This window comes from Chelonia mydas, chromosome 2, assembly GCF_015237465.2.
Source record: "Chelonia mydas isolate rCheMyd1 chromosome 2, rCheMyd1.pri.v2, whole genome shotgun sequence".
Taxonomy (NCBI): Eukaryota; Metazoa; Chordata; order Testudines; family Cheloniidae; genus Chelonia; species Chelonia mydas.
The window spans coordinates 165,987,821-166,015,382 of NC_057850.1; the positions used below are offsets into that span (position 1 = coordinate 165,987,821).

Genomic DNA, 27,562 nt, shown 5'->3' on the forward strand with positions numbered 1-27,562 from the left:
TCGTTTTCCAGGATAGGTTGTAGATTGTTGATAATGTGCTGGAGAGGTTTTAGCTGGGGGCTGTATGTGATGGCCAGTGGTGTTCTGTTATTTTTCTTGTGGGGCCTGTCCTGTAGTAGGTGATTTCTGGGTACCCGTCTCGCTCTGTCAGTCTGTTTCCTCACTTCCCCAGGTGGGTATTGTAGTTTTAAGAATGCTTGATAAAGATCTTGTACGTATTTGTCTCTGTCTGAGAGATTGGAGCAAATTTGGTTGTATCTTAGGGCTTGGCTGTAGACAATGGATTGTGTGATTTGTCCTGGATGGAAGCTGGAGGCATGTAGGTAAGTATAGCGGTCAATAAGTTTCCGGTATACGGTGGTGTTTATGTGACCGTCACTTATTTGCACTGTAGTGTCGAGGAAGTGGATCTCTTGTGTGGACTGGTCCAGGCTGAGGTTGATGGTGGGGTGGAAATTGTTGAAATCCAGGTGGAATTCTTCAAGGGCCTCCTTCCCGTGGGTCCATACGATGAAGATTTCATCAATGTAGTGCAAGTAGAGGAGGGGTGCTAGGGGACAAGAGCTGAGGAAGCGTTGCTCTAAGTCAGCCATAAAGATGTTGGCATACTGTGGGGCCATGCGGGTACCCATAGAAGTGCCACTGACTTGAAGGTATAAGTTGTCCCCAAATCTGAAATGATTGTGGGTGAGGACAAAGTCTCAAAGCTCAGCCACCAGGTGTGCCGTGGCCTCATCAGGGATACTGTTCTTGACAGCTGGTAGTCCATCCTCATGTGGAATATTGGCATAGAGCTTCTACATCCATGGTGGCCAGGATGGAGTTTTCAGGAAGATCATTGTAGTTTCCTCAGAAAGTTGGAGGTGCCTTGAAGATAGCTAGGAGTGCTGGTAGCGTAGGGTCTGAGCGGAGAGTCCAAATAGCCAGATAATCCTGCTGTAAGAGTGCCGATGCCTCAGATGATGGGGCATCCAGGGTTTCCAGGTTTATGGATCTTGGGCAGCAGATAGAATACCCCTGGTCGGGGCTCTGGGGGTGTGTCCGTGTAGATTTGTTCCCGTGCTGTAGCAGGGAGTTTCTTGAGCAGATGGTGTAGTTTCTTTTGGTACTCCTCAGTGGGGTCAGAGGATAGTGGCCTGTAGAATGTGGTGTTGGAGAGTTGCCGGGCAGCCTCCGATTCATAATCCGACCTGTTCATTATGACTACAGCACCTCCTTTGTCAGCCCCTTTGATCATAATGTCAGAGTTGTTTCTGAGGCTGTGGATGGCGTTGCGTTCTGTACGGCTGAGGTTATGGGGCAAGTGATGCTGTTTGTTCACAATTTCAGCCTGTGCACGTCTGCGGAAGCACTCTATGTAGAAGTCCAGTCTGTCATTTCGACCGTCAGGAGTCCACACAGAATTCTTCTTCTTGTAGTGTTGGTAGGAGGGTTCCTGTGGGTCAGTGCACTGTTCAGTGGTGTGTTGAAAATATTCCCTAAGTCGGAGACGATGAAAGTAGGCTTCCAGATCACTGCAGAACAGTACCATGTTCGTGGGGGTGGTGGAGCAGAAAGAGAGTCCCCGAGATAGGACAGACTCTTCTGCTGGGCTAAGTCTGTGGTTGGATAGATTAACAATTTTGTTAGGTGAGTTGAGGGTACCACTGTTGTAGCCCCCTGTGGCATGTAGGAGTTTAGATAGTTTACTGTCCTTTTTCCTCTGTAGAGAAGTGAAGTGTGTGTTGTAAATGGCTTGTCTCGTTTTTGTAAAGTCCAGCCATGTGGAAGTTTGTGTGGAAGGTTGGTTTTGTATGAGAGTGTCCAGTTTTGAGAGCTCATTCTTGATCTTCTCCTGTCTGCTGTACAGGATGCTGATCAGGTGGTTCCTCAGTTTCTTTGAGAGTGTGTGGCGCAGTCTCTCACCATAGTCAGTGTAGTATGTTGATTGCAATGGATTTTTTACCTTCAGTCCATTTGATATGATGTCCATCTGTTTGCACTTGGAGAGGAAGATGATGTCTGTCTGTATCTGTGTGAGTTTTTTGTTGAGGTTGATGGATTTTCACTCCATACGGCTACATTTAGTGCCTTGCATGGTGTCAAGTATCAGGGGGTTGCTGTGTTAGTCTGTATCCACAAAAACAACAAGGAGTCCTTTGGCACCTTAAAGACTAACAGATTTATTTGAGCATAAGCGTATACTTATAAGCGTAGTAATTACACTGTGTACCATTTCTGAGGAGGGAAGTGAAGCCGGAAGCTTAAGCAGACTGCCTTTTTCTAGGAATAACACAGTGAAAGTAGAGAATCATTCAGCCTAGAAATACCCCAGTCAGGAGGGAGAGAGATGCATGTCTCCATCCAAGAAAGGCAAAGTCTAGAAGCCAGAAGCCTGAGTGTGGGTGTTCTTGCTGAACCACTACAGGTGCAGTTGCCCTGAACTGTGACACGGTCATAGGAAGAAAAGCTGGCAGGATATGCTGTTTCTCTGCAAATAAACGTAGTAAAAAAACGAGATGAAGAAGAAGAAGAAAGAAGAAGAAGAAAAGACAGGTAGGACTGTTTCTCAGTAGGATGGTTCCAAAATGCTCCACAAAATCACAAGCTGGCTTTGTAACTATAGCTTCATCTTCACCTTTCAAGACAAGAAAGCATCAAATCCAACAGAACAAAGATAATTAAGACTGAGTATCATCGATGAAAAACAAAACAAAAACAAAAATAAAACACTCTGCCTCTCAACTATAACCCTGTTTCTAGATGGAATGTAGGACGTTACAAACTGTACATATGATGATGTATAGATAATCACCTTTGTATACACACTTCTGCTAGGTGAGACTCCCTCCAGGTTCTCTGGAACTGCTTCTAGGTAGGATAATGTAGCAAATAGGAGCTTTAAAAACACTAGATTCTGCCGGTAGTGTGCCCTTCAAACTGTGCTGAACAAACGTAACAATGTTAACCTTGATTTCCACTCCCCTCACTCAGCATTCCCCCTGGCAGTTGTTAGTCAATCTGATCAATGGCAATTGGCTGTGGTGCAACAATTATACCAGTGAGTCAGGGGCTCTCCAGGCTGTTTGTTTTGTTTTGGCATGCACAGTGCATTCTTTTTGTTTCTCTGGCTCTGATATTCTTTTATTTAATAAAATGTCCCATTTTGAAGAGACAGTCAATCTAAACAGAATAAGCAAAGAAGCACTTTCCTAACAGATAAAAATAAACTTAGAACACTAAAAAGGCAAAGCAATACCATCAATCAAAGGATGCAGAGCAACATACACAATATAATTTATAATGACAGATGATACATAACATTTCAAAAAACATGGAAACTGTTTTTGATTCTCATAATAGCACATGAAAACATAGACCATATATATTCCAGCTGACCCCAATACCTTTCCAAGGTCTTCCAGGCACCCTGCCTGTTCCTATCTTTTAACATTTTCTCTCACTTTACTGATTTAACCAACGTTTGTGGTGACTTCATTATGCCCTGAATGCATCTAATGAGAAGGAAAATCTGCGACTTCACCACATATATCTATATGGTGGATGTTATCAGTATTATGTTTATTAGTCTGTACATCTTACAGAGAGCCAACTCATCATTTTGGAACTCAATTTAATTCCATGTTTTTAGCCTGTCAAATTTGAAAAGAAGAAGGAATCCAGACTAGAACCACTCACAAATATTATGCATTTCCCTGACACATGAACGAAATTAGGCAAACTAGACTTGATGAACTCTGCTAAGAAGAGCAAAAAAAGATGGGGTCAAGTTGGGTTACTCTGAAAAATATCAGTGAATGTAATGACATTACTGCAGACTGATCTCTTCTATGTCGCTACATAGCAGGAACATCATGGACAGGTGGAAGGTAGGCTTCCCCACACTATCCCGGCAATATGCCGCAACTCTGACTTGGATGGAATACACACAGGAGTCAGAGGGTAGTAACGTATGCCCATCCAGTCCTTGAAGCCTCTATTATTACTTGCAAGGAGTCAAATGTGGAGGTGATTTTTGTGATGTAGGTACCCAGAAACCAGGCTAAGTCAATATCTCTTTTCATATAGATCAAACACTTGTGATGTGGTGGTAATGATTTTCAGTCCCTGCCAACATAAGCTGGATTCAGGCAAGTGACCTAGATGCAAAAAGCTTCATTACCTGTTCAATTCTTGCAGTTTGTTCTTGAGGAATGCTAAGAGAAAACCTAAGGAGGACAGCACTAAAACTTGACAAAGGAAATAATACTGACCCTGTGGCATCTGTGGGATAGAGCTGGCTGGTCTCCAAGCTAGTTGCAGGGCTTGGAAAATCTACCCATCATTCATCAGCCCCAGGACTAACACCACTAAGTAGGGTGAAAAATGTTGTAATGCTATCTAAGACTGCCCGCCTCCCAAGACCCTGCAATTTAAAGATATAAGAGTATGTCCTGTTTATTGGGTACTGCCAATCACCTTTCCATTTAATACTCTTAAAACTGTAACTTTCATATAATCTCTCTCTCTCTGTCTCTTTTCTTGGCTTCAATCCAATTTTTCCTCTTCACTCTTCCCCCATAGAGTATGGTACATCTCTGCCTGTAATGTTTAGTGTCCTAACTTTTCTTTCCCTCTGCCTCCTTATCTTCCTTTCCCCCTACAATGTTTTCTCTATGATACTTCTGTCCCTGTATTTTCTCTCTCATATCTTTTTTCACGTTCTCCCCAAGCTTTTCCCATATGTAATGAGGATGTACATTCCTGGGGCCACATAAGGCTTCCTCATCCATCCAACTTCTCAGGACTAGAGTCAGGCTTTAGAAGATTGCATCGTGGAAGCAGTACCACCATAGTTTAATGGTTTTCTAAATCTGAGCAGCCTAGACAGCTGACATGTCTGGAAATAGCTGTCAGCCCAGAGAGACAATGGAGTCGTTGTGGCAACAAACCACTCACATGAAGCAATCAGGGTGGAGTGAGGAGGCCAGGAATTCCCCTCGGGTGATCCACACCTTATCTTCCACCAATATATATATTTTATCAGGCACTGGTTTTGTCAGTTTGTTGTTGTTAGCAGAACCTCCACAGGGCATGTTTGGGGAGAAGAGATTAGCTCCCAGCCACCCTATGTAAGGGTATGTCTACACTGGCAAGTTTCTGCACCACAAATGATACCACTTTTATTAAACTGCTGGAATTAAACCGCTGTTTCGTATCCACACTGTGCTCCTTGTGATGGTGGAGCGTACCCACATTAGAAGCTCTTGCAATGGCAAAGACAGCAATGCATTATGGTAGCTATCCCACTGCGCAACTGGCCGCAGGGTGCTTTGGGAAGGTTTACAATGCCTCATGGGGCAGGCACAGCATCACATGATGCAGGTTTCCCAATCCCATTGTTCTATGGGCATCCTACTACATTGCCAACTGCTTTTCAACTGAAGTGTGTGTGTGTGTGAAGGGGAGTGTGTGTGACAGGGAGTGTGTGTGTGTATGGAGGGGGGGAGAGAGAGTGTGTTTTGGGGGACGGATAGTGTGTCAGCATGCCGTCTTGTAAGTTCAGACAGTGGCAGAAAGCAACCAGCCCTGAGGCAGGGGGAGGGGGAAACCCCGACATCAGCCCCCGCCTCCCTCCCTGGGCTCTCTGCACAGCAATCTCTCTCTCACACACACGCACACCTGCCTCTGTGTCCAACAGCACGAGCATTCCACATTAATCGTTTGCTTTGTGTCCCGGAGCAGATCAGCACAGCACGCAACATCTGTCAAAAATGGTGCTTTGAAAGGGGAGGAGGACATGTCTCCAGGGCAGCCAAATTGAAAACGATGAGCAGAGCGGGCACGTGAGGCATTATGGGACAGCTCCGGAGGCCAATTACAGTGCAGAAAGCAATCAAGTGTCTACACTGGCAATAGAGCACTGGAGCCTCTGCACAAATAGCCTTACGACTCTCGTCGAGGTGGTTTTTCTGCAGTGCTGCAACTGAGGAGTTTCTGCCCATAGAGGGGCTTGGCAGTATGTACATGTCTGCAGTTTGAGTGCAAAAAGCTGCTTTACTGCGCAGAAACTTACCAGTGTAGACAAGCCCTGAGCCACTCCAAGATTACAGCTGCTGAGCGACTACACCTCATCTCTTGCATCCTGTGCCTATTCTATTGATGATTAAATGGACCTAGGATTTGTCCAGTAGAATGGGCACTAGGAGCTCTAAATTTCAGACTGTCCTGTGTGCCGTAATTTAGCTCTGTAAGATGGAAATATTCAGAGAGCAGTATAGTCACTCAAGTTTTATATTGTCAGCAAGATGAGACTAGATATTCTACTGTAACATATTGCATTCATGTGGCTGAGCACCAAAACCATTGTTCATGTCCCATTTCACAACTTACAGTTATTCTGACTGTTCATTTTTATTCTGTTTTACTGAGCCTAAAAGCAGAAGAATTAATAAAAGCTGAGTTTTGGATTCAGCTCCAATGTTAGCCTAGATTTGCTTGATTTAAACCAAAGAGAACCTTACACTGACATCCAGCTTCCCAGAAAGTCACAAAATAAGGTAAACTAGACTAAAAATGAAGCAAATGGAAAAAATATGTCATTATAAAATTCTGTAGTTGATTTCCTTTCCTCTTCAAAAGTCCTTTTCCCCTCACATCTCATTTGGTCCCCAAACAATATAAAATTTAACTTTTATAGGGCCCTCCTTATATCACCTTGACAGAAGAATAGGCTGGAAATACGGTAGAGATACAATCATTTCAGGTATGGTACATGTAAGAAGCTTACATACGGATTCTGTTTGTGGGGCAACCTACATTCCATGTGGTTTACCATTTAAGTTACCATTTAAATTATGGTGTTGCAGAAAGAAAATATAATTTCATGATGTTTTGAGTCTGACTCTTCACTATAATCCAAACTATTGTGGCTAAGTAAAAGGTTTACAGAAAGTAATCGCTTGAATTTCAAATGGTGCTGAGCACCTGAAAATCCCATTGAGTTCTGTGACATTTGTGAGTAGCTACTACCTCTGAAAATGAGCCATAAAAGTATGGGCAATGAATTCACAATAAAAGATACTGCTCCAAATTTCCTAAATATTTCCCATACTTCACTGCAAAGCAGCATAAGTCCTATTGACCCCTTCCCCCTCAGCAAATCTGAATGGTGACAGAAACTGTGCAATTGTACTGTCCCAAATGACGTTCCCTAGAACTTTATATATGATCTACATTCTGTATACATTAGCCACAGCCTACTCTATCCCTGGTTTATCTATGTGTCCCCTTGTCCTTTGCAATAACAGCGTAATACCCCCACCTGATGGATATCCCACTTAACCAAAACATCACTGTCTCTCGAGTAAAAAATGAGATGTCCAAAGGGTGTCTTACTGCAGACACTACGAACATCACAATCTCATATGCTTATATATATTTTTTCTCTCTGAAAATGTCTAATAAAAATAAATTATTAAAACATAATCTCACCTATAACTTTTCCCAGGAAGAGCGCCTTTGGGGAGTTGAACTGAGTGTCAGATGCTGTCGGCAGGCTGTAACTTGCTGGAGGATAATGATCAAGCTGGGGAAAGTAAAAAACAAGAGGAGACTTTTAGAACCGTACCCTGTTACCCTGCTAGTGAATCAGGTCTTCCTTGTGGAGATTATAGCTCCATTTAGATCTCTGTTTCTGGATGCTCTTGTTTTATCTGTGATAACAGTGACAGTACCCTTGAGAGCCAAGGTCAAGCCACTGTTTTGCAAGGAATTCATTGCACCGTCAGTGGTCAGAGGTAAATGAAGGGTAGTTCGGGATACTCCTTTTATATTCTCAGAAGCCTGCACAAGAATTAAAATGGGAGGTATGTGAATGCAAGCAAAATTATTTCCACAAATGTGACTATACACAGGCAATACTCTCAAAGAACTACAATTACTGGGAACTAACTTTTCTAGCTTCCTTACGCAAACTATCCAAGCAAGAGCCTAAGAGCAGAAGCTCTTGTGCTTATTAAACTGGGAAGGAAGAAAATGCATTGGTGACGTTATAAGACCTGTAGAAAAACCTCGGTGAGCACGTTCAGAAATGCTTTTCAATTGCACATAACTTTACTATTCACCAGCTGTTTAAAGCTTAGTCATGGATGTACACACCAGATTAAAGTCTTAACGTTCAGCCATTTTTGAGTTATCTGCATGGAAAAGATTGTAGCAGTATTTTCTTACCTTAGGCAAATTATAATTTGTTTATAGTCTCACATAATGCAAAAATGGCTGAACAGATTTTCTCAGACTTGCAAGAAGAAAAAGTTCACCTTTCAGCTGAGATGGGGCATGTACAGTCTAAGAGAAGTTAGCAATAATTATTTCAGTCTAAGAGAAGGTTTTTTTTTTTCCAGAGTTATAAGCAGATGAAGACAAAGAGTTAAAAATAAAACTGGACTGCGACATAAACCACAGCAGGTGCCAACAAGCACACAGTAAATTATGTACTTGATATTAGTTTCCATGGTAAAAGGGAATCTGGCATCTAGCATCACATGCATAATTTTCATAAACATTAATGTGAGTTTCAGGTGAGGAAAATACACCCCTCTTCTTTCAGGAGACAAATGGTAATGGCTTAAATCTCAGTTAGGAATCCAAAACAGTGCTGCACTCAGTGTTGTCATCATCACAGTCACCTGGTTACTGAACTAACAAAGATTTGAGAGAGGTATGCCAGGAACAGCTTGTTGAAATAATTACCCAAGGTCTGATTTTTCAGTCTCTCACAACTGGTTTTACATTAGTCTAACACCACTGACTTCAAGAGAATTGTTTCTGATTCATTCTCCTGTGGGAGGAGAATCACGCTCACCTGTGTGTGTGTGAAACCAGAATAGAACTAATTTTCCTGGTTTTCCTCTGACTTGTGCTTCTGTAAATCGGGGATAACTCCACTGAAGTAAAAGCACTATCAGTGGGAAGATAATCTGGCCCAGAAGCACTGTACTTTATTTTGAAATTGGCTAACATTTCCTTTGAACTCTCCCATCTCCATCACCCATCAAGGAAAAGCACTGTCTAAATATTTCTTTTTACTGTAGCACAGAATTCTAGCTGTGGGATCTATACGTCTGAGATCACTAGGACACCTATTATATTTATTTGTACTGTGGGAGCGCCTAAGAGCACCAGGCATGGACCCCGTTGTGCTAGTAACTGTACAAACATATAACAAAAACATAATCCCTGCTCCACAGAGCTAATTATGGCTAGATAATGTACCGGGAAAGAAAAGTGAAATTAAATTACGATTCAGTGTGAGCATCTTTATCAAAAAATGTTAGGCACCAATCCTGCCAGCCTGTTGCATGGTGAAACTCCTTTTGACTTTAGCGCGAGTTCCATGTGTGGAAGAATCAATCCCTTGATGAATCCAAGAGAAATCTCTATTTTGTTATATAGGGACAGAGTACGGCCTGTTCTGCATATGCATGCTGCAGTGCATCTCCTCAGCAACATGGACTACTGCCAGCACATCAGACTGGTCCTCTGCTATCTATGCTGCCTTTCCATAGAATATCAAGTCCAGTTCAACATCTTGGTCCTTATCTTCAAGGTGCTCAATGAGCTGGGCCCAGTATATCTAAAAGGCTGCCTCATGATCTGGGGTGAAGACTGTGTTCACCAACTCTGCTCCTCAGGCACAATGGAACTCTCTTGGGGAGAATCTCAAACTGTGTAATGAAGTCCCACAGGAACTATGGACCATCACAAATCTCATCACCTTCCACTCCAAGTGCCAGGCATACTTCTTTGACCTGGTCTTCTCTAACAGAAACAGATTGTAGTGTGTACATTTAAAACAAAACAACATCCTCCTCACCCAAAACCCTACCAAAGCAAAACATGATGAAGCATGGGGTCATTATACCGTCTCAATGAAATGGCTGTGAGAATATTTTTAACATAGGCAAAATAACATATTTCTCCCTAACCATTTTAGCTGAAACTACCACAAAAATTACTCGAGGCTGACACCTGGCATGGGAAATTTCTCCCAGAACAGTTTAAGTTTGGCAAAGTTACAAGTAACTGAAAACAGGTTTTGTAATGGGACGTGTCAGACAACCTCAATTATACGTGGTGTGGCTGTGCTGCCTAGGATAGAATGCAGAGGAGTGAGGAATTCCCCTTACATCCCTGCACCAGCTACTTGTTTCATGGAGAACAGTGTGGGAGGGAGATTCTATTCTCTCTCTCATGCAGGGAGGTAGGGATTCGGAGAAACCCAAACGTTGGCTCTGCCTCTTCCATCCAGAGTGCTGGCCAGTACAGCTGTGCCAGGGATCGGGGGAACCAAGAGGCAGATTGTGTAATCTGTTTCTCAGTCTGCTCAATGCATGGAGTTAGTGGCAGACCTACATATGAGCCCATGCCATGTACTTTGAGGTTGAGCTGGTGAAATTTTGCTGTTGGTATCTGCATGGAAATGTTCAAATTTAAGTAAAAACTGAAAAAGTAGGTGAAGAAATCCAAAAGTGCAAGTTTCAGATGTCTTCATGGATCTCCTCACCAAAGCTCAACTCAGCTTATTTAAATCCCCCCTTTACTTCCCCTAGAGAAAAAGGAATATGGGAAAATGACTGAAATAGATGGTTAGAATTAGCCTTTACTTTAAATCCAGAGAAATTAGATTTTATGATTCTTTCGTGGGTTCAAGAATAAAGAAAAGATTTCTGATTATACATGAAATCAGCCCTCTACACTAGCTCCTGAACCCCTGGGGGAAGTTCTGAGCTGCATCCAGACCCAAAATTTGTGAATTGTGCCCTTCCCCTGTTTGACACTATGAATTAAGGGGAATGTTGTTCAGCTAGTGGGCAAATAGTATATATGGTGCTTAAGGAATCAAAGGTAGGTCAGTGGTGAGATTTCTTTTCTCTTATTTTTATTATTTGTCTGTGTTCTTTTTGAACAATCTTATAAAAGAAAACACAATTTTAGAAGAATCTAATCCAGGACATTTATAGGTCGGTGACTAAAGGAACACAGGTTTCAGAGTAGCAGCCGTGTTAGTTTGTATTCGCAAAAAGAAAAGGAGTACTTGTGGCACTTTAGAGACCTTGTGACACCTTAGGCACCTAACAAATTTATTTGAGCATAAGCTTTTGTGAGCTACAGCTCGCTTCATCGGATGCATTCAGTGGAAAAACACAGGCACTTGGAAGGACTGGATTCTTTCTAAAACTGATTCTCTATTGCCATCCAGTGGCTGTTCAGGTATCAGCTGCTAGAACTAAACTGCTTGCAATCATCAGAAGAAATATAGCCATTATCTCAGTCTAATGTGGATCAAGACTCATAACAGAAAAGGAAATATTACTATCACATGCTATTTGAAAAGAATATTGCATTATTTAATGAATACAAAATACATAATTTCCATATACATAGGATGGCATCATGAATATGTGTTAAATTATAGTTTCTTGATTATCTTTATGAGTTTTCATTACAGCTTCTTTTCTTTTAAAAATAATTAATTGCATTTGAGCTGAATATAAATACACAGCAAGATTGTGCACACAGTACAAACCAAACTGGGAGAAAATGTTCAGCTTCAGTTCTCAAGTCGAATCAAGCCAACAAGGCTGCCTTTATTGGAAGTTGCTGTTGGTTAGGGAGAAGTTCAATAAAATTCCATTTCTTTTAGATAATTACTCACTTTGATAATGTAACTCATGCTCTGCGCTCACTGCTGGTGCACTTTACTGGTCTTTTGCAAAAAAGCAATGAGCATACCTGGCTCGCACATGAAGTAGAATGCAGCGTAAACTAATCGTTTGGGTAGACCAGATCCCCTTGGGGCTGACAGAGGCCAGGGTCACTACCTAATGCTCTCCTGAGCCCTACGTAGAGGTCCTTCCCTCCTACTTATTAAGGGTAGAGGAGAAGAGGCTCTCTATACCTTCTTCTGATCTAATAATGTCACCTTTTCTTGGACAATGTGTTATTGCTATCTTTCACGGCAGAGCCAAGAGTAGAACCCAGGTATCCTGCTTTAATCTCAAAATTATCTTGAATATATCCAGATACATGACTGTTTCCTACCAAATACCTGTGAGTATTCAAGGTGGTGTTGGAGCATGTCACAACAAACAGTCCAAACCCAGAAGTCCTTACTCGGTTTTTAATCAGTCCTTATTCCAGTAGAATTCCCATTGACTGTTATGAAAACGTTGCCTGCATGAGGCCTGAGCAAAAACTGAGTGAGCACAACAAGATTTGGCCCACCAACAGAGTTTCACAGCCACATTTTCTCATTATGGCGTAGTGAGTAGACTACCGTTCAATAATGGCTCTACCACCAATTTGAGGCCTGATCTTGCACTTCTGAAGGTAATGGGGTTTTGCCATTGGTTTCAATGAGAGCAGGTTCAAGTACTGGATCCGTGACTGTATGTGACTGAACCTAGGAACTTGTTCTGTGACTCTGAGTAAATCCTTGAACCTCTGTGTGGCTCAGTTTGACAACGTGCAAAATGGATATGGAACAAACAGGGATGTAGTGAAGCTTAATTAACATTTGTATTAGATATTCAGACGAAATTTGCTATATAGATGTAATTATTATTTGTTTTAAGTAAGGCTCCAGATTTTCTTCTCCAGGGCTATACACTGATTTAAGAACTACTGCTTAGGCTATTACAGTCTTCTTCCAAAGGGATTAACTGCATTCACTTATAATAAAAGCTTTTCACATTGATTTAAATTGGAAATGCAATCAGCATAGGATGCATTGCAGTTAAAAATTAAACACACAAGGTCCCACCCCTCCCCTTAAAAAAATTGACTAGATCCTTAGCTCATGTTGCAGCACCACTGAAGTCAATGGTTTATAGCAGCTGGCCCAATATGTGGAAAATATGCAAACTCAGATGAAGGCTTAATAATTAGGTATGTTTCTAAATGTTGGTCTCATAATGTAACAGGAGCACTAATGTGAGAACAGGTCCCTGTTTTATCTTAAATTAACTCTTTGCCTTGGCCACCATCAACTGAAACAACATTATGGTAATTTCAGATCATTGTGGGCTCTTTTTCCCTATGTTTAATTGATGAACTTTATGTCAAATGTTAACAGAAGCAATAATAGACTATTTAATGCCAGGCTATTAAAATTAAAGAGTGTGACCCTTTGTGCTCAAAGACAATGCTAGTGGGACATTAATTTGTCCAGTATGTATTGTCATATAATGTAAAATGTGGATCTATTTCTGGTTATGTTTATTTTATACATTGATTTTTAGGCTTTTAACCTTATTTCTGAGAATATTTTTGACTTTTTCTGGGCATTTAGTCACAATAGCATTATGTCAATATAATGAGCTCACAGACAGAGAAACACATATGTTTTTATTATATGAAATATATTATATAAATTATCTTTCTGCATACAGTGTATCAGGTGAGAGCCAGTGTTTTGTGACGTGGTCTTAAGGAAGAATTTTGAAAACATATATAAATGAATGCCAAGTTTTTCAAAAGTGACCATTGATTTTGGGTGGCTCATTTTTTGCATACAGGCTTGAGCCCTTTTAATGGAGCCTGATTTCTAGAGGGTGAGCGCTCAGCACATTCTAGAAGTGCAACTCCTCTGAGCCGTTTCAAACACTGAGTCATCCAACATCATTTGAAAATCTTGGCCTAATTCTTAGACTTTATCTACATTTGCAGTGGTGTGTAGGGTACAGGTAGCTACGTGCCACAGTAAAAGACAGAGAAAGCTCCCCACTGCTGGAGCCTTTGGCTGTGGCAAGGAAAGGCTCTGGTGGGGGGAGCTGCTGGAGCTTTTTCCCCAGAGGTAAAACAATAGCTTCATAGAAAAAGATAAAACTTTGGTGAGACCAGAACCAGGGTTTCCAGTGTTCCAAACATCTGGCCTGTTTTGGCTGTTGGCCTGAAAGAAGAATGAGTGAGATTTGAGTATATGTGGATGGGTGTAAAAGAACAGTTCATTGTGAGGTGGGTTTCAGATACCAGACTCCATGGTTTCAGAAATACAAGATTATGCACCACTTGCAAATGGTTATTTAATGCGTCTGGAAAATTTAAGCTGCAAAATATAGGCCCAAGAGAAGAAAAATGTTTTAATATAAGAACGTTTAGAAAACAGTCTCATTTTGCAAACTGTAGATGGGAGTATGTTAGATTTAATGCCAGACACTGATATTATTTTCGAACGACATTCATATATTTCATGAAGCTTATATAGGATGGCGAACGTGTTCCGGTAGAAATTTGTTGGGCTGGGTGGTACATAGCCCTGGGGTACATAATACATACATGGAAATGGCTTTAAAAGAAGGCATGGAGGTTTGGAGACCTGCTGAGAATCTACAAATATATCCCAGTAAGGAAACTGATCGTTAACATTACATTTTGCTGTGTTCCTTTGGGTATTATTCTATTTAATATTAAAATACATCCTGTTTTTATTTCTTGTGTAACAAACTTAATAGCTCTTATATAGCACAACAGGAAAAACAAGTACAATAGGAAGATATAACAGAATAGTGTAGTGTCCAGATTCTATCCTCATTTGGAATCTTGATTTTTGGGGCACTGCACAGGAAGACAGAGGGAGAAAGTATGAGTCTAGCCCTAAGACAGAAATTCTTTCCATTTCACTGCTCTATAAGGGCATAATCCAAAGTCCAATGAAATCAACAGAAAAACTCTCATTGACTTCAATGGACTGTTGATCAGGCCCTAAGCATAGGAAGATTTTTTCTTGGATTTCTTGGATTTTTTTTAATTTTTTTAAATATTGATGTGTGAATAACTCTATGCACCATTTCATCACCAAAAACTTGATATTAGATAGAAACTGTTCTGTTGTTTATGATCTGGAAAATACCCGACTGAAGTATTATAACCTTTAATGAAGTCAAAACAAATAAAACTTGCCCTACATGGCCTAAAGCCCAGCTCCTGACTTTTCATTTACTAGGATAACATATTCCCCATTTGTCTTACTTAGGTTCTTCTTGTCTACAGATGAACTTATGCAGCCTTGGAAATGTGCCATGGTTACTGGTAGTTGATATTTTAATAGAGGTGAGAGACAAGAATTTTTATAAGCAGATTTAAACTTTGTCCACATCATCAAAAAAGCAGAAGCCTAGACCAACAGTTAACACTGGACACAATTCTTGAGAAGTTGGTGGCATGACAAACAGGACACAGTAGTTTAATGAGGCAATAACTGTTGATTTATTCACAGTCACTGAATGAGACAATTGTAATGTACAGCCTGTTTGACAGAGTCCCTGTTACTTTGTTTAAATATGCCTATATTAGTGATGAGGGCCATAATTGCAACGACTAAAATCATTCACACTAAACATTTGTTTTTAAGCCTATATGTATTTATGTCAAAGACTTTAATCAAGTTCTGATTGACTGGCACAAAGACATAAGTTAGTATCCAAGTATTCAACAGACGTATGTTTATAGCATTAGCTGGAGTACCAACGGGCTCAATAGTGAACCTCTTATTCTATTTATTCATAAGTGATACCCCTGAGAGTTGTGATAAAACAACTCCGCAGAACATATGTAGTAGTGATTTATTGTCAGAATGAAGATTATTTAAATATTTCTGACACTGAATGTACCCTACAGGGTTATTACTGTAAGTTAGAAAGACAGGTATTCTGAATATGAACTTGCTGTTAACACAAGAAAAACAAACTCCATGCACTGGAGCTGGGGCATTGATGAGAGTGACATTTTCTAGTGCTGTGAGAGTTTGAGAAAGTGCACCTGGCAAGCAAGCTGCCTCATTTAAAAAGAGGTAAACAATCTGCTAGTCAGGCTGGAAAATGGTTTATAAAAGGAAATACAAGTCCACTTGGCGTGGCAGTATTGTGCCAAAGAGAACCCAAACATTGTGACCCACCCTAGGACACTGAGGCCTTGTCTACACTGGCAAGTTTCTGCGCAGTAACGTAGCTTTCTGCGGTGTAACTCCTGAGGTGTACACACTGCCAAGGCACTTAGTGCCCAGAAACTGCGCAGTTTCTGACTAAAGGCGTACAGCTTACTGTGCCAGGGGTACAGCACTGCGGTGCCAGTGTAGACACCCTGGTCGATTACAGCACTGCGATTGGCTTCCAGGAGGTGTCCCACAATGCCTGTTCCCGCCTCTCTGGTCATCGATTTGAACTCTACTGCCCTGCCCTCAGGGGACCACTCCTTAAATTTCGTGGGAATTTTGAAAGTCCCCTTCCTGTTTGCTTGGTGACGCAAGCAGTGGTCTCAGTGCATCTTTCCAGGTCACAAGGCCTGCTCCATGCACCAGGCAATCCCCCACTTGGAGCATTGCCGAGCTGCTGGACCTCATCAGCATTTGGGGAGAGGAGGCTGTCCAGTCCCAGCTGCTCTCCAGCTGCAGGAATTATGATACCTACAGACAGATTTCACGATGCATGACAGAAAGAGGCAGTGTAGGGTCAAAGTGAAGGAGCTGTGGAATGCCTACCACAAGGTGCGGGATGCAAACTGCCGTTTCAGCGCTGCGCCCACGAGCTGCTGGTTCTACAAAGAGCTGGACGTCATACTCGGTGGCGACCCCACCTCCACTGTGAAGGCCACTGTGAATACTTTGGTGGCTCGCATGCCAGTCGAAGTGAATTGAGCCAGGAGGAGGAAATCTTGGACGAGAATGTGGAGGGGGACCTAGAGGCAGAGGATGACTCTGAGGTCAGAGATGCATGCAGTCAGGAGCTCTTCTCTACCCTGGAGGAGTCTAGCCAATCACAGCTGTCAGAGCTTGGCGAAGCGCAAACAGGAGAGGAGGCTCCTGGTAAGTGGCTTTGATTTTGGGAATCACTGAAGTGATTTGTTGGGGACAGGAAGGTTGCAGAAAGCAGGCTTGTGTCTGTATAATGCACATACCACCACAGGCCTAGTCTGAGTGGCGGAACAGGGTGTTGATTGACTTTCTCACTTCATGGGAATCTGCTTCAGAGATCTCCACAAGACTCTCATGGAGATACTGGGCAATCCGCTGCCCAGGTTCTTTGATTGAGCTGCTTTGTTCCTTGGCTCAATAGGGTGACTTTCCTGCACCACTCTGCTGTCACGGGGAGTTGGGGGGTGGCATTGCTGCACACAGGTGAGCTGCATAAGGGCCAGGGCGGAAGCCGCAGTCTTGGAGAAAACCCGCCCTTTATTCCCCGCTCACTCTCAGCAGTGAGATATCTTCCATAATGAACACAGCCTGTGGAAAATGTGGGGATAGTAATGATTATAAAGCCCCCACCAGGGTCGGACTAAGACCTTTAGAGGCCCTAAGCATTGAAAAGATTATGGTGCCCCCCCATATGTAATCCAAAATAAAAACAATACCATACCATAAAATAAAATTTTATTTTTTGAAATGACACAAAACTTACATGTATGCTGAAATTAAAATAGCTTCTTTCTAGATTTTCTGATTGCAAAATTCTGGATAAATTCATCAAAGCTGACTCGACGAACCATGTCTGCTTCCATACACAACAGGGAAAGTGAATCAAGTCTGTCCTGACACATTGTTGTTCTCTGAGGGTTTTTTATTCTTTTCAGCTGAGAAAAAGAGCGTTCTGCGGAGCAGTTAGTAATCATCAATATTAGAAAAATATGTAGTGCGATCTCTACATTTGGAGATACACATCGTGTTCCATCTTTCAATATTGTGCCATGAAGATCAATGTGACTGAATTTCATTTTTCCTGTTTCATTAAACTTTGCGTGCATATAACAGTGGAACTGCCGTACTTCTCCACAGAGATTCATGTTCAAGTCAACAGGGTATGAGTCAAGTAGCTTTTGGGAACCTTGTGAATATTGTTCATAAGATAAGTCCATATTGTTCAGAAAAGAAAATCTACTTGATACTTCTTTGTACACTTCACCTCTCCTCTTCATATGAGCTTCAAGTGTATCAATTATAGAGTAGTAAGTAGATATGTGAAATTTGTCTCTAGGATTCAGTGCTGTTTTTGTTGCACTGCTATCATTTGCTTGTTTTTTCCTGATTTGCTTGCAGGACTGGGCTTCTTTGTAGTTAGTGTCAGGCAAGATATCTTTTGATATGTCTTCAAATCTTTTGAAATCATTCCTCAAAGTGTGTAAGTGGTCTGCTAATGATTGACAGAGATCTGCACAAGTTTTCAAATCCAATTCTTTTTCTTGGAGAGCTTGACTTGTGTGGTAAAAGTGGTGTAAAATTTCATTCCACATGGTCAACATGAATTCAAACTCTAGTTCTTGCATCTTGTTTGCAATGTTTTCTGCCTCTCATATAGTTTCTCCCTTTTGTGACTGGTCTTCAGCTATACTTTCTAATGCATCCACAATCTTTGAGTAGGACTCCAGAATTGCACTTGTTGCCACTGCATGTGCCTCCCAGCAAGTATTAGAAAGAGATTTCAACACACAATCATTGCCCAAATATGTTTTAAGAACTGCCCATCGGTGTGTTGAGGCAGAGAAAAATGTATAAAGTAACTGGACTGTTGAGAAAAAACTTACCGCCACTGGACAACAATCAACAGCACTGCGGCCAACAAGATTCAGAGAGTGTGAAGCACATGGTACGAATATGGCATATTTGTTCTGTTCTAAAAGCTTCTTCTGCATTCCTTGATAATGCCCTGACATGTTGGCAGCGTTGTCATAAGATTGACCTCTGTACTTTGAGAAATCTATTTTGCAAACATGGCACAGATAATGCAGTACTTGATTTGCCATTTCTTCACCAGTGTGGCTTTTCAAATTGAGGAATGTTATAAATCATTCAACTGGTTTTCCATCTGTGGGAGACATATCTTAGTACAATACTCAATTGATCAGCATGTGAAAGATCAGGTGTAGAGTCAACAGATAAACTGAAGTACCCAGCAGTACTTATTTCATCCACAATAGCTGAACGAACTTTGTTACTCATTAGACCAATGAGTTCATCACATATTGTCTTGGATAAGTATGATGGGTTACCTTCATCTGCATTACCATATTTTGAGATATGGCCTGCTAAAAATGGGTTAAACTGAGCCACAAGCTCCAATGGTCATTTGATTCCTGGAAAGGCAGACCACATTCAGCTAATGTTTGAACAATAGCTATAACACGGTGCAAGACAGGTTGCCAGTATTCACGTTCCCCTTTAATTTTTTCTCCCAATTTTTGTGTCAATCCAAAGCCCTGTCTTTGATTTAAATATGTCAACATTGAATCTCTGTGAGTAGTGCTATTTTCATGTTGTTCAATTAAACCAGTATTCCGCCAGTCACTAAATCCATCTGCAGCAAACTGGGATGTTGAAGGTTTATATGCAAAAAGTTTGCAAACAAAACAGTAAACAGACCTTGTTGATGGTGAATACAGTAGCCATTCTCGAGTGTATTTCTCACCATTCGCTTTCATGCCGAAAAATATTTTTTGTGGACAATATCTTGTTTGTTTGCCATTGGTAAAAGTCCGACATGATTTCTCAAATGGCCTAGTGTGGTGTTGACAGTCATTTGGTCCACGATCTATCCAGTAAGCTACATCATCGGTACTGAAATCAACCCACATAGCAGGATCTTTTCTCCTATTATTTACAGCATGAGCAGGTTCAGTCTCTGACACATCCACACATTGCAATACATGACAGGATCTGATTTCCTCGCATTATTTCGATCTACGTTAGTAGGACGCCCCCCTGGTTTAGGTGGGGATAAGTAATAAAAAGAGAACAGAAAAACGGGGGAAGAGTGTGTAGTGGAGTGTGAGGAAGTCTAACAAAGTTCTGATTTTTCCCATGATGACTGCTTTGATGCTTTTTTTGAAATATCAAATTTTTTTTAAAAAAATCTCATTTTTTTTGGTGTCCCCTGCTTTGCTGGTGCCCTAAGCACATGCTTCGTCTGCCTATTGGGTAATCCAGCCCTGGCCCCCCCTCCTACAGTCATGGCTCTCCCCAAGAGCCACGTGTCCAGTACGGTCCTGGAACATTGTTTTCCCTGCCCCTGCAGCTACTCACCATTTTGGGGGTGTTGTGGCTCATGTGTGCTTGCTGAGGGTCAGCCAGTTAGTGACAGATATGTGAATAGTAGCTGAAGTACAGTACCCACTGCACTGTACTCCAAAGGAGAAGGTTGGATTGGATATCTGCACATACACAAATCTTTAACCATCCTGGGACCTCACCTCCTCCTGGGACCCTCCCTTCCCGCATCCCCCTCAGTGCTGATGTGGTTTTTTGTTTCTCTCTCCCCTCAGTTGTTGTTTTTTAATAAAAGAGTTGTTTTGTTTTAACTGAAAGCAAACAGAGCCCTGCAAAGCATCAGGCAATTTTCTTAAACCTTCATAGTGCATCATCTGCACCAATCACAATCACCTCCTAGCATTACAAACACAGCACGCCCGAGTACAGCAACAAATATTAGTGGCTTTCAGCTTCAAATTGCTATCTCAAAGCATCTCTGATCCTTATGGCCCCCATTGCACCCCTCTACTAGCCCTCGTCTCTGGCTGTTCAAATTCAGCCTCCAGGAGATGAGCCTCAGCAGTCCAGCCCTGAGTGAAGCTTTCACCCTTCCCTTCACAAATATTATGGAGCGTACAGCACACAGCTATAAGCATAGGAATATTGTCATTGGCCAGGTCCAGCCTCCCATATAGGCAGCACCAGCAGGCCTTTAAACAGCCAAAAGCATGCTCAGCAGTCATTCTGCACTTGCTCAGCCTGTTGTTGAACCGCTGCTTTCTGCTGTCAAGGTGCTCCATGTATGGCTTCATAAGCTACAGCATTAAGGGGTAGGCAGGGTCTCCTAGGATCACAATGGGCATTTTGACTTCCCCTACAGTGATCTTCTGGTCTGGAAAGAAAGTCCCAGCTTTCAGCTTCCTGAACAGGCCAGTGTTCTGAAAGATGTGTGCGTCATGCACCTTTCCAGACCAGCCTGCGTTAATGTCCGTGAAATGCCCACAGTAATCCACAAGCACCTGGAGAACCATTGAGAAATACCCCCTCCGATTAATGTACTCGGTGGCTAGGTGGTCTGGTGCCAGAATTGGAATATGCGTGCCATCTATCGCCCCTCCGCAATTAGGGAAGCCCATTTGTGCAAAGCCATCCACAATGTCACGCACGTTGCCCAGAGTCACAGTCTTTCAGAGCAGGATGCGATTAGTGGCCCTGCACACTTCCATCAACACGACTTTCCTACTCCGAACTGGTTAGCAACTAATCGGTAGCAGTCTGGAGTAGCCAGCTTCCATGGTGCAATCGGCACTCTTCTCTAACAGCAGGGCAGCTCTCATTCTCGTGTCCTTGTGCTTCAGGGCTGCAGCGAGTGCATCACACAGTCCCATGAATGTAGCTTTCCTCATGCAAAAGTTCTGCTCGTCATCCCAGACGTGCATGACAATGTGATCCCACCACTCAGTGCTTGTTTCCCGAGCCCAAAAGTGGCACTCCACTGAGGTCAGCACCTCTGTGAATGCCACAAGCAATCTCATGTTGTAGCTACTATACGTGGTGAGATCAATGTTGAACTGCTCTTGTCTTTGTAGTTTAAGGAATAACTCCACTGCCACTTGTGACATGTTAGTGAGAGCGAGCAGCATATTGGTCAACACTGAGGGATCCATTCCTGCAGACCGATGATGGAGAGCTCACAGTACACAAACTGTTGACAGATGGTGCCAAATTCAGATGGAAGCACAGGGATTGCTGGGTTGTGAAGCAATGCATCATGGGGCATTGGGACAGGATCCAGGATGCCCCACAACCCCCTTTGCCTTCCCACAACTCTTAGTGGCAGAAGAGGAAGATTTGCTCTGTGGGATAGCTGCCCAGAGTGCACCGCTTCTGTCATAAATATAAAGGGAAGGCTAACCACCTTTAAATCCCTCCTGGCCAGAGGAAAAACCCTTTCACCTGTGAACTCTAGGGTACAGATGTGTGGGGACCTGCATGAAAGACCCCCTAAGCTTATTCTTACCAGCTTAGGTTAAATGCTGCCACCACCAAAGTGTTACACAAAGAACAGGGGAAGTGCCCACTTGGAAACATCTCCCAGCCAAAATATCCCGCCAAGCACTACACCCCCTTTCCTGGGGAAGGCTTGATAAAAATCCTCACCAATTTGCATAGGTGAACACAGACCCAAACTCTGTGATCTTAAGAACAATGAAAAAGCAATCAGGTTCTTAAAAGAGGATTTTAATTAAGGAAAAAGTAAAAGAATCACCTCTGTAAAATCAGGATGGTAAATACCTTACAGGGTAATCAAATTCAAAACATAGAGAATCCCTCTAGGCAAAATCTTAAGTTACAAAAAGACACAAAAACAGGAATCTACATTCCATTCAGCACAGCTTATTTTATCAGCCATTTAAACAAAACAGAATCTAACGCATATCTAACTAGATTGCTTATTAATCCTTTACAGGAGTTCTGACCTGCATTCCTGCTCTGGTCCCGGCAAAAGCATCACACAGACAGAGTGAACCCTTTGTTTCTCCCCCCCACCCCCCGCTTTGAAAGTATCTTGTCTCCTCATTGGTCATTTTGGTCAGGTGCCAGCGAGGTTATCTTTAGCTTCTTAACCCTTTACAGGTGAAAGGGTTTTTCCTCTGGCCAGGAGGGATTTAAAGGTGGTTAGCCTTCCCTTTATATTTATGACAGCTCCGAATACTGCTGCAAGTGACGCAAGTGTGAACATGTTATTGTGCAGGCAGCTGACAGTGTGAACACACAACAGCGGTTTCCCTTCAGCACTCTCTGAGTGGCTCTGTAACTGCTGGTGCTGTAACTCTGCCAGTGTAGACATACCCTGAGAAAATAAGTCACTTTGATCTCTAACACCCACATTTTCAAGCACAGAGGAGTGCATATCTTCCCAGATTCTGAGAAATGGCAGGTGATATTAATCCTGTGTCTCGGAATGGGCTCTGTATCAGAGGTTAGTGCAGCCCACCAGAACAAAACAATGCCTTCTTCTCTAAAGTATGTATATACCCATGTTAAAGTTGCCTCATTTACAGGGAAAAAACAGGTAAACCTCAAAGTCTTCCCTTTTCTGGGGTATAAACCAGAACCAAATTAAAATCTTCCCTTTTCCAGGGTATGATATAGGTAGTATAGGATTTTTCCTATCATGAACCACTCCTTTCCTTATTCTCTTTTTCATGCTTATCGTCTGGGCCCTGTAGTTTAATAAGCCCCACCTGCATCTGCTCCCCAACTATTTAACCCAGTTTTGTTCCATACGTCTGCTGACCTGACAGGGTAAAAAGCCCTCAACCTAGTTTACCCTATCAGTGCAACCCTAAAGGTGTGTGGAAGCTTCCAAGGACCCAAATGGGTAGTTTACTCTCTCTCACTCAATGTAATGTTGGATTAACCCCATGAGAAGCTAGAGTTAGGCTAATTAATGCAAGGCTGGCACCCTTAACTGTGTTGGCATTTTCCAAATAGAGTATGGGAGAGGGTTTTATATCCCATCACCAAGTTCTAGAACAAATTGTAACAACCAGCCATACATCTTCAGGAAACATTCCAGGCACCACAAAATAGAAGCATTAAGGTCCAGAGGAAAAACTGACTACAAATCTTACCTGATATCAGTTTATAGTTTGATAAATAAGAAACACCCTACCAAAACAGTTTGGTGAATAGTCTGTACATGTTACACAGTTGCTGAGGCTGTGACTCTTTACAAACATAAAAATAACTTTCTGAAGAAATTCTGCCTCAGTGCAACCAAAGTGATTCTGAATCAGAGATGAGTGCATACTTGACTGTGAGCTTCAGGCAAATGATGCCATAATCCACTGACAAAGTTTCCCCCCTGCCGTTTTTTTACTGGCAGGTATCCATTTTGATCACCTCCTGGTGAATACAGTGACAGCTCCCATCCTTGATCTTTTGGCTTGGTTCCCAAGGAGCCCTCCTCTTGTTATATTTTATTCATGGTGCCTGCTGTGCTGGTTCCCTCACATTATAAACTAGGGGAGGGGATTAAAGAAGACAACATAAAATAAGGAAGTCAACTCTTTGGATGCCTTAAGTATGGACCAGCTATCTGAGATTCCTTGAGGGACCTGCAGGTCAATCTTCAAACATCCATCATTTAAATAACTAAAAAAACAACCAACAAACCCTGCCAGAGAAATGTTTCCCTTTCCCTCATTTTCTCAAATGTGGAATTTCTCTCCAAAATTACAATGTTCTAAGGTAGAGGAAGGGCAATATTCAATTCTACACTAATGACAGAATTAAGGTCCCGTATCTTACAACACATTAATGCTAGCAACAGGATTTATACCAGTAGAAAACCCAGAAATTTCCCATTTCTGGTGGACATACAGCTTTTGTTTCTAGCCTTAGCAGCTCACAAATACTATGACATTATTATATACAATAAATCTACTTTGTGTACTCTTCTGAAGTTTTTAAAATGTATTTTCTGTTTCTAAGGCTTGGATAGCTGGAGTCATGGTACTAAGGGAGCTTGGCTATAAAGGCAAAAGAACATGTAAAACTGTGCCAAAACCATTTTTCAATACTTCCTAAATATTTCTCAGATAGTTTTTCTATAAAATTTGAGGCATTTGTACAATAAATGAAGCTGCGGTGTGGTATAAGGTTTTATTGGCACTTGTCTGGGATGATATGCCTATTTTATTTTTGGTTTGCCATTTGTAAGTTCTCAGTCTATCTGAAACACATGGCAGTAAAGCTTTTATACCACACCATTTGATATTCTCCATATATTTTCACATATGTGACAGGAACTGAAAGCAGAACTATCTGATTAACACATATTTAAACAAAGAAAAGGGTGTTTGGAAAACATTAACTGCTTCTCACAGGGCCTCTGTGAGGTACATAAATAGTATTGTGCTCATTTACAGAGAAATAAACTGAGGCACAGATAGGTGAAGTATTTGCCAGTGTCACACAGAAAATGAATTAGGACTGGAACTCAGGAATCTAGAGTCCTACGCCCTCAGTCATACTCCTTCACTTATGTCCCAAATCCTGCCAACACTTATGCACATCCTTAATTTTATGCTCTTGAATAGCTCCATTGGCCATAGCTCCATTGAGCTCAGTGGATCTATTCATGTGCATAAATTTAAGGATAGGCATATTGGAAAGTTTAGGGCACTGGTAAGAAAGAAAGGATGCTCTTATGACTAGCTGACAAGACTTGGATTCAGTAGATTTGGGACCAGTTATGCTATGTTGTAACGTGTATTCATATCTTTGTAAGGAAGGCAATAATAGTAATATTTGGTATACCTATGACTATCACTGTTAGTAATACAGCTATATAGTATCCAAAGGCTCAGATGTATATTTACCTGGAGAACTATGTCCCTTTCATTCCGTGTGACATTAACACCGTGTGGCTGTCCATTTGCCATGTTTCTGTGGTCTACATCAATGTTATATGGCTCTCTAGTGCCTCCAAGGTTGTATCGAATCTGTAAGCTTCCTATAGAAAGAAAGCATTTTTAGCTATTTATACCTTTATTTCTCAGAGCTTTTTTCCCCCCTCTTCATTTCACTTTTTACTTGTGATCTCCATCATTTCATATTTAAATCGCTCTTGGAGTTGAGCTCTGCTGCAGGAGAATTTAAATAGGAAGAGTCAGTGCCTGATAATTTAAACCTAGTGGGGTGGTAATTGTTTCCAGTTTACAACCATAAACCAGATAGTGACCAGCATCTCAAACCAAAGCAGCAGCAAACAGTACTAACTAAAAAATAAACAAGTCAGAATTATACATGGAATGGTATGCAAGTGACTTATAAATGTTAACATGTAAAGGAAGACTATTCTGTTGAGATTGTTATCCTTGCCCGAATAAAATTTTTAAAGCTAAATACAGAAACAAAAGAATAAGAGTTTTATTTGGTAGAGGGAATAAGGATTTCCATCAATAAATTAAGGATACTTATGTAATAATTATATCATCTGATTTATGGCGGATTAATATTGAAATTATATGTGAACACAAAAGGCTTTCTTTCAATCCCATTTAGTTGTTGTTTATGGGTCAGATGTCCTTGCGGTTTTTTGAAGGACTCTGAAGGAAAACTTTTAGTATTTGACGCAAAAGGGTTTTGACAAATGGGTGCTTCAAGTTAGGTTGCTAAGCAGAGGTGGTCAACATTTTTTCATTGCAGCTCTTTTTCAAAGGAGAATTGTTTTTCTGAAACAACATTTTTTTGCAGAGAATTTCAATATTTCATCAAAAAACTGAATGCCCTCACACCAAAAAGTTTTCAGTTTTTAGCCAAACCCCAAAATATTCTGATTCAAAATGATGTGGTTATACACCATGGGAGCTGTAGTTCAGATATGTTATGCTTCCATTCTCTCTGGCTAGAGCTTACTTCTCTCATGATGCACTGTGGCCAGGGATTCCTATGATGCATTCTCTACCCTCACCAAGAGAGGAAAAGTTTGTGCATCTTTAGAGATATAGTTTGGCCAAAGGGCCCAGCCCACAGAAGAGAATAGGAGCATGAGGCATTTGAATTACAACTCCCATAAAACATGAAAGCCCCATTTTGAATCAAAATATTTTCTTTTTTGATATTTCAACAAAAAGTCAGAATTTTATACTTCCCCACCACCTCTCTCTACGTCTAGGCAGCTCTACTTCTAAGTACCTATTTAGACATCTAAATAGGTAGCCTGATTTTCAGAAGTGCTACGCACCCAACAGTTTCCACTGACTTCAAAAGACATTACCGCGTGAGGTCAACACTTCTGAAAATTAGGCCACTTATTTAGGGGCCTAAAAGTGGATTTAGGTGTGGATTTAAAGCAACCTTTACTGAAAACATTGACTATATGGTTCTAATCTTATATTTGAGTTATAATTCTGCTGGAAAGGTTCCATCTGTATTTATTGATGTAATATTTATAGCATTAGAATGAAATGATAAATATGGCTCCAATCCTGCAATTTACAATGTGTGGGCAGAGGCATACATCTGCACATAGTCCCACTGAAGCCAAAGGGTTCAGCAAAGGTGCAGCTGTCTGCCTATGTATTGTAAATGTGAGGATTGGGGCTTATATTAAAAAGATACAAGTGCATTTGTGAGCTTTGATGGGCTCTTTATAAACCACAAAAGCCAGGACTATTTTAAAATTCTATATAATGCAGCAGTCCAAATGCAAACTGGAAAAAAAAAGTTCCATCTTGTCCGTATGCACCTCTCCTCTTCTCAGAAATACCACTCACTGCCTCCCTGATCTTCCCTTCCCAACAATGATAAGCTGCACTAAACATTTGAGAATGAGTTGGTATTGTGACTGCTTACAATTAAGCGGCACTGACAAACATTGCTTAGAGCTTGATCCTGGAAACACTTTGGCATGTGAATAAAGTAATTCACAAACCTAAGAGTGTGCAGGATCAAGCCGTGGACTTTCACTGTATTCTTTTTGATTATGTAACAAACTAATTTTGGGGTTGGGGTGGGAGGGGCAACAGCAACAGAGGATATCACAGTGCTATA

General features: G+C 41.5%; 1 protein-coding gene across 1 annotated transcript in view; it reads right to left on the minus strand.

Moving 5' to 3' along the window:
- CNTNAP2 (contactin associated protein 2) overlaps positions 1 to 27,562 on the minus strand; it is a 1,647,636-nt gene that overhangs the window by 95,597 nt on the left and 1,524,477 nt on the right. The window contains exons 20-21 of the mRNA XM_037889980.2: positions 25,387 to 25,520; positions 7,474 to 7,567 (exon numbers count right to left, since the gene is read on the minus strand). Coding sequence (XP_037745908.1) covers positions 7,474 to 7,567; positions 25,387 to 25,520 — 228 coding nt within the window. The remainder of the gene's footprint in view (positions 1 to 7,473; positions 7,568 to 25,386; positions 25,521 to 27,562) is intronic.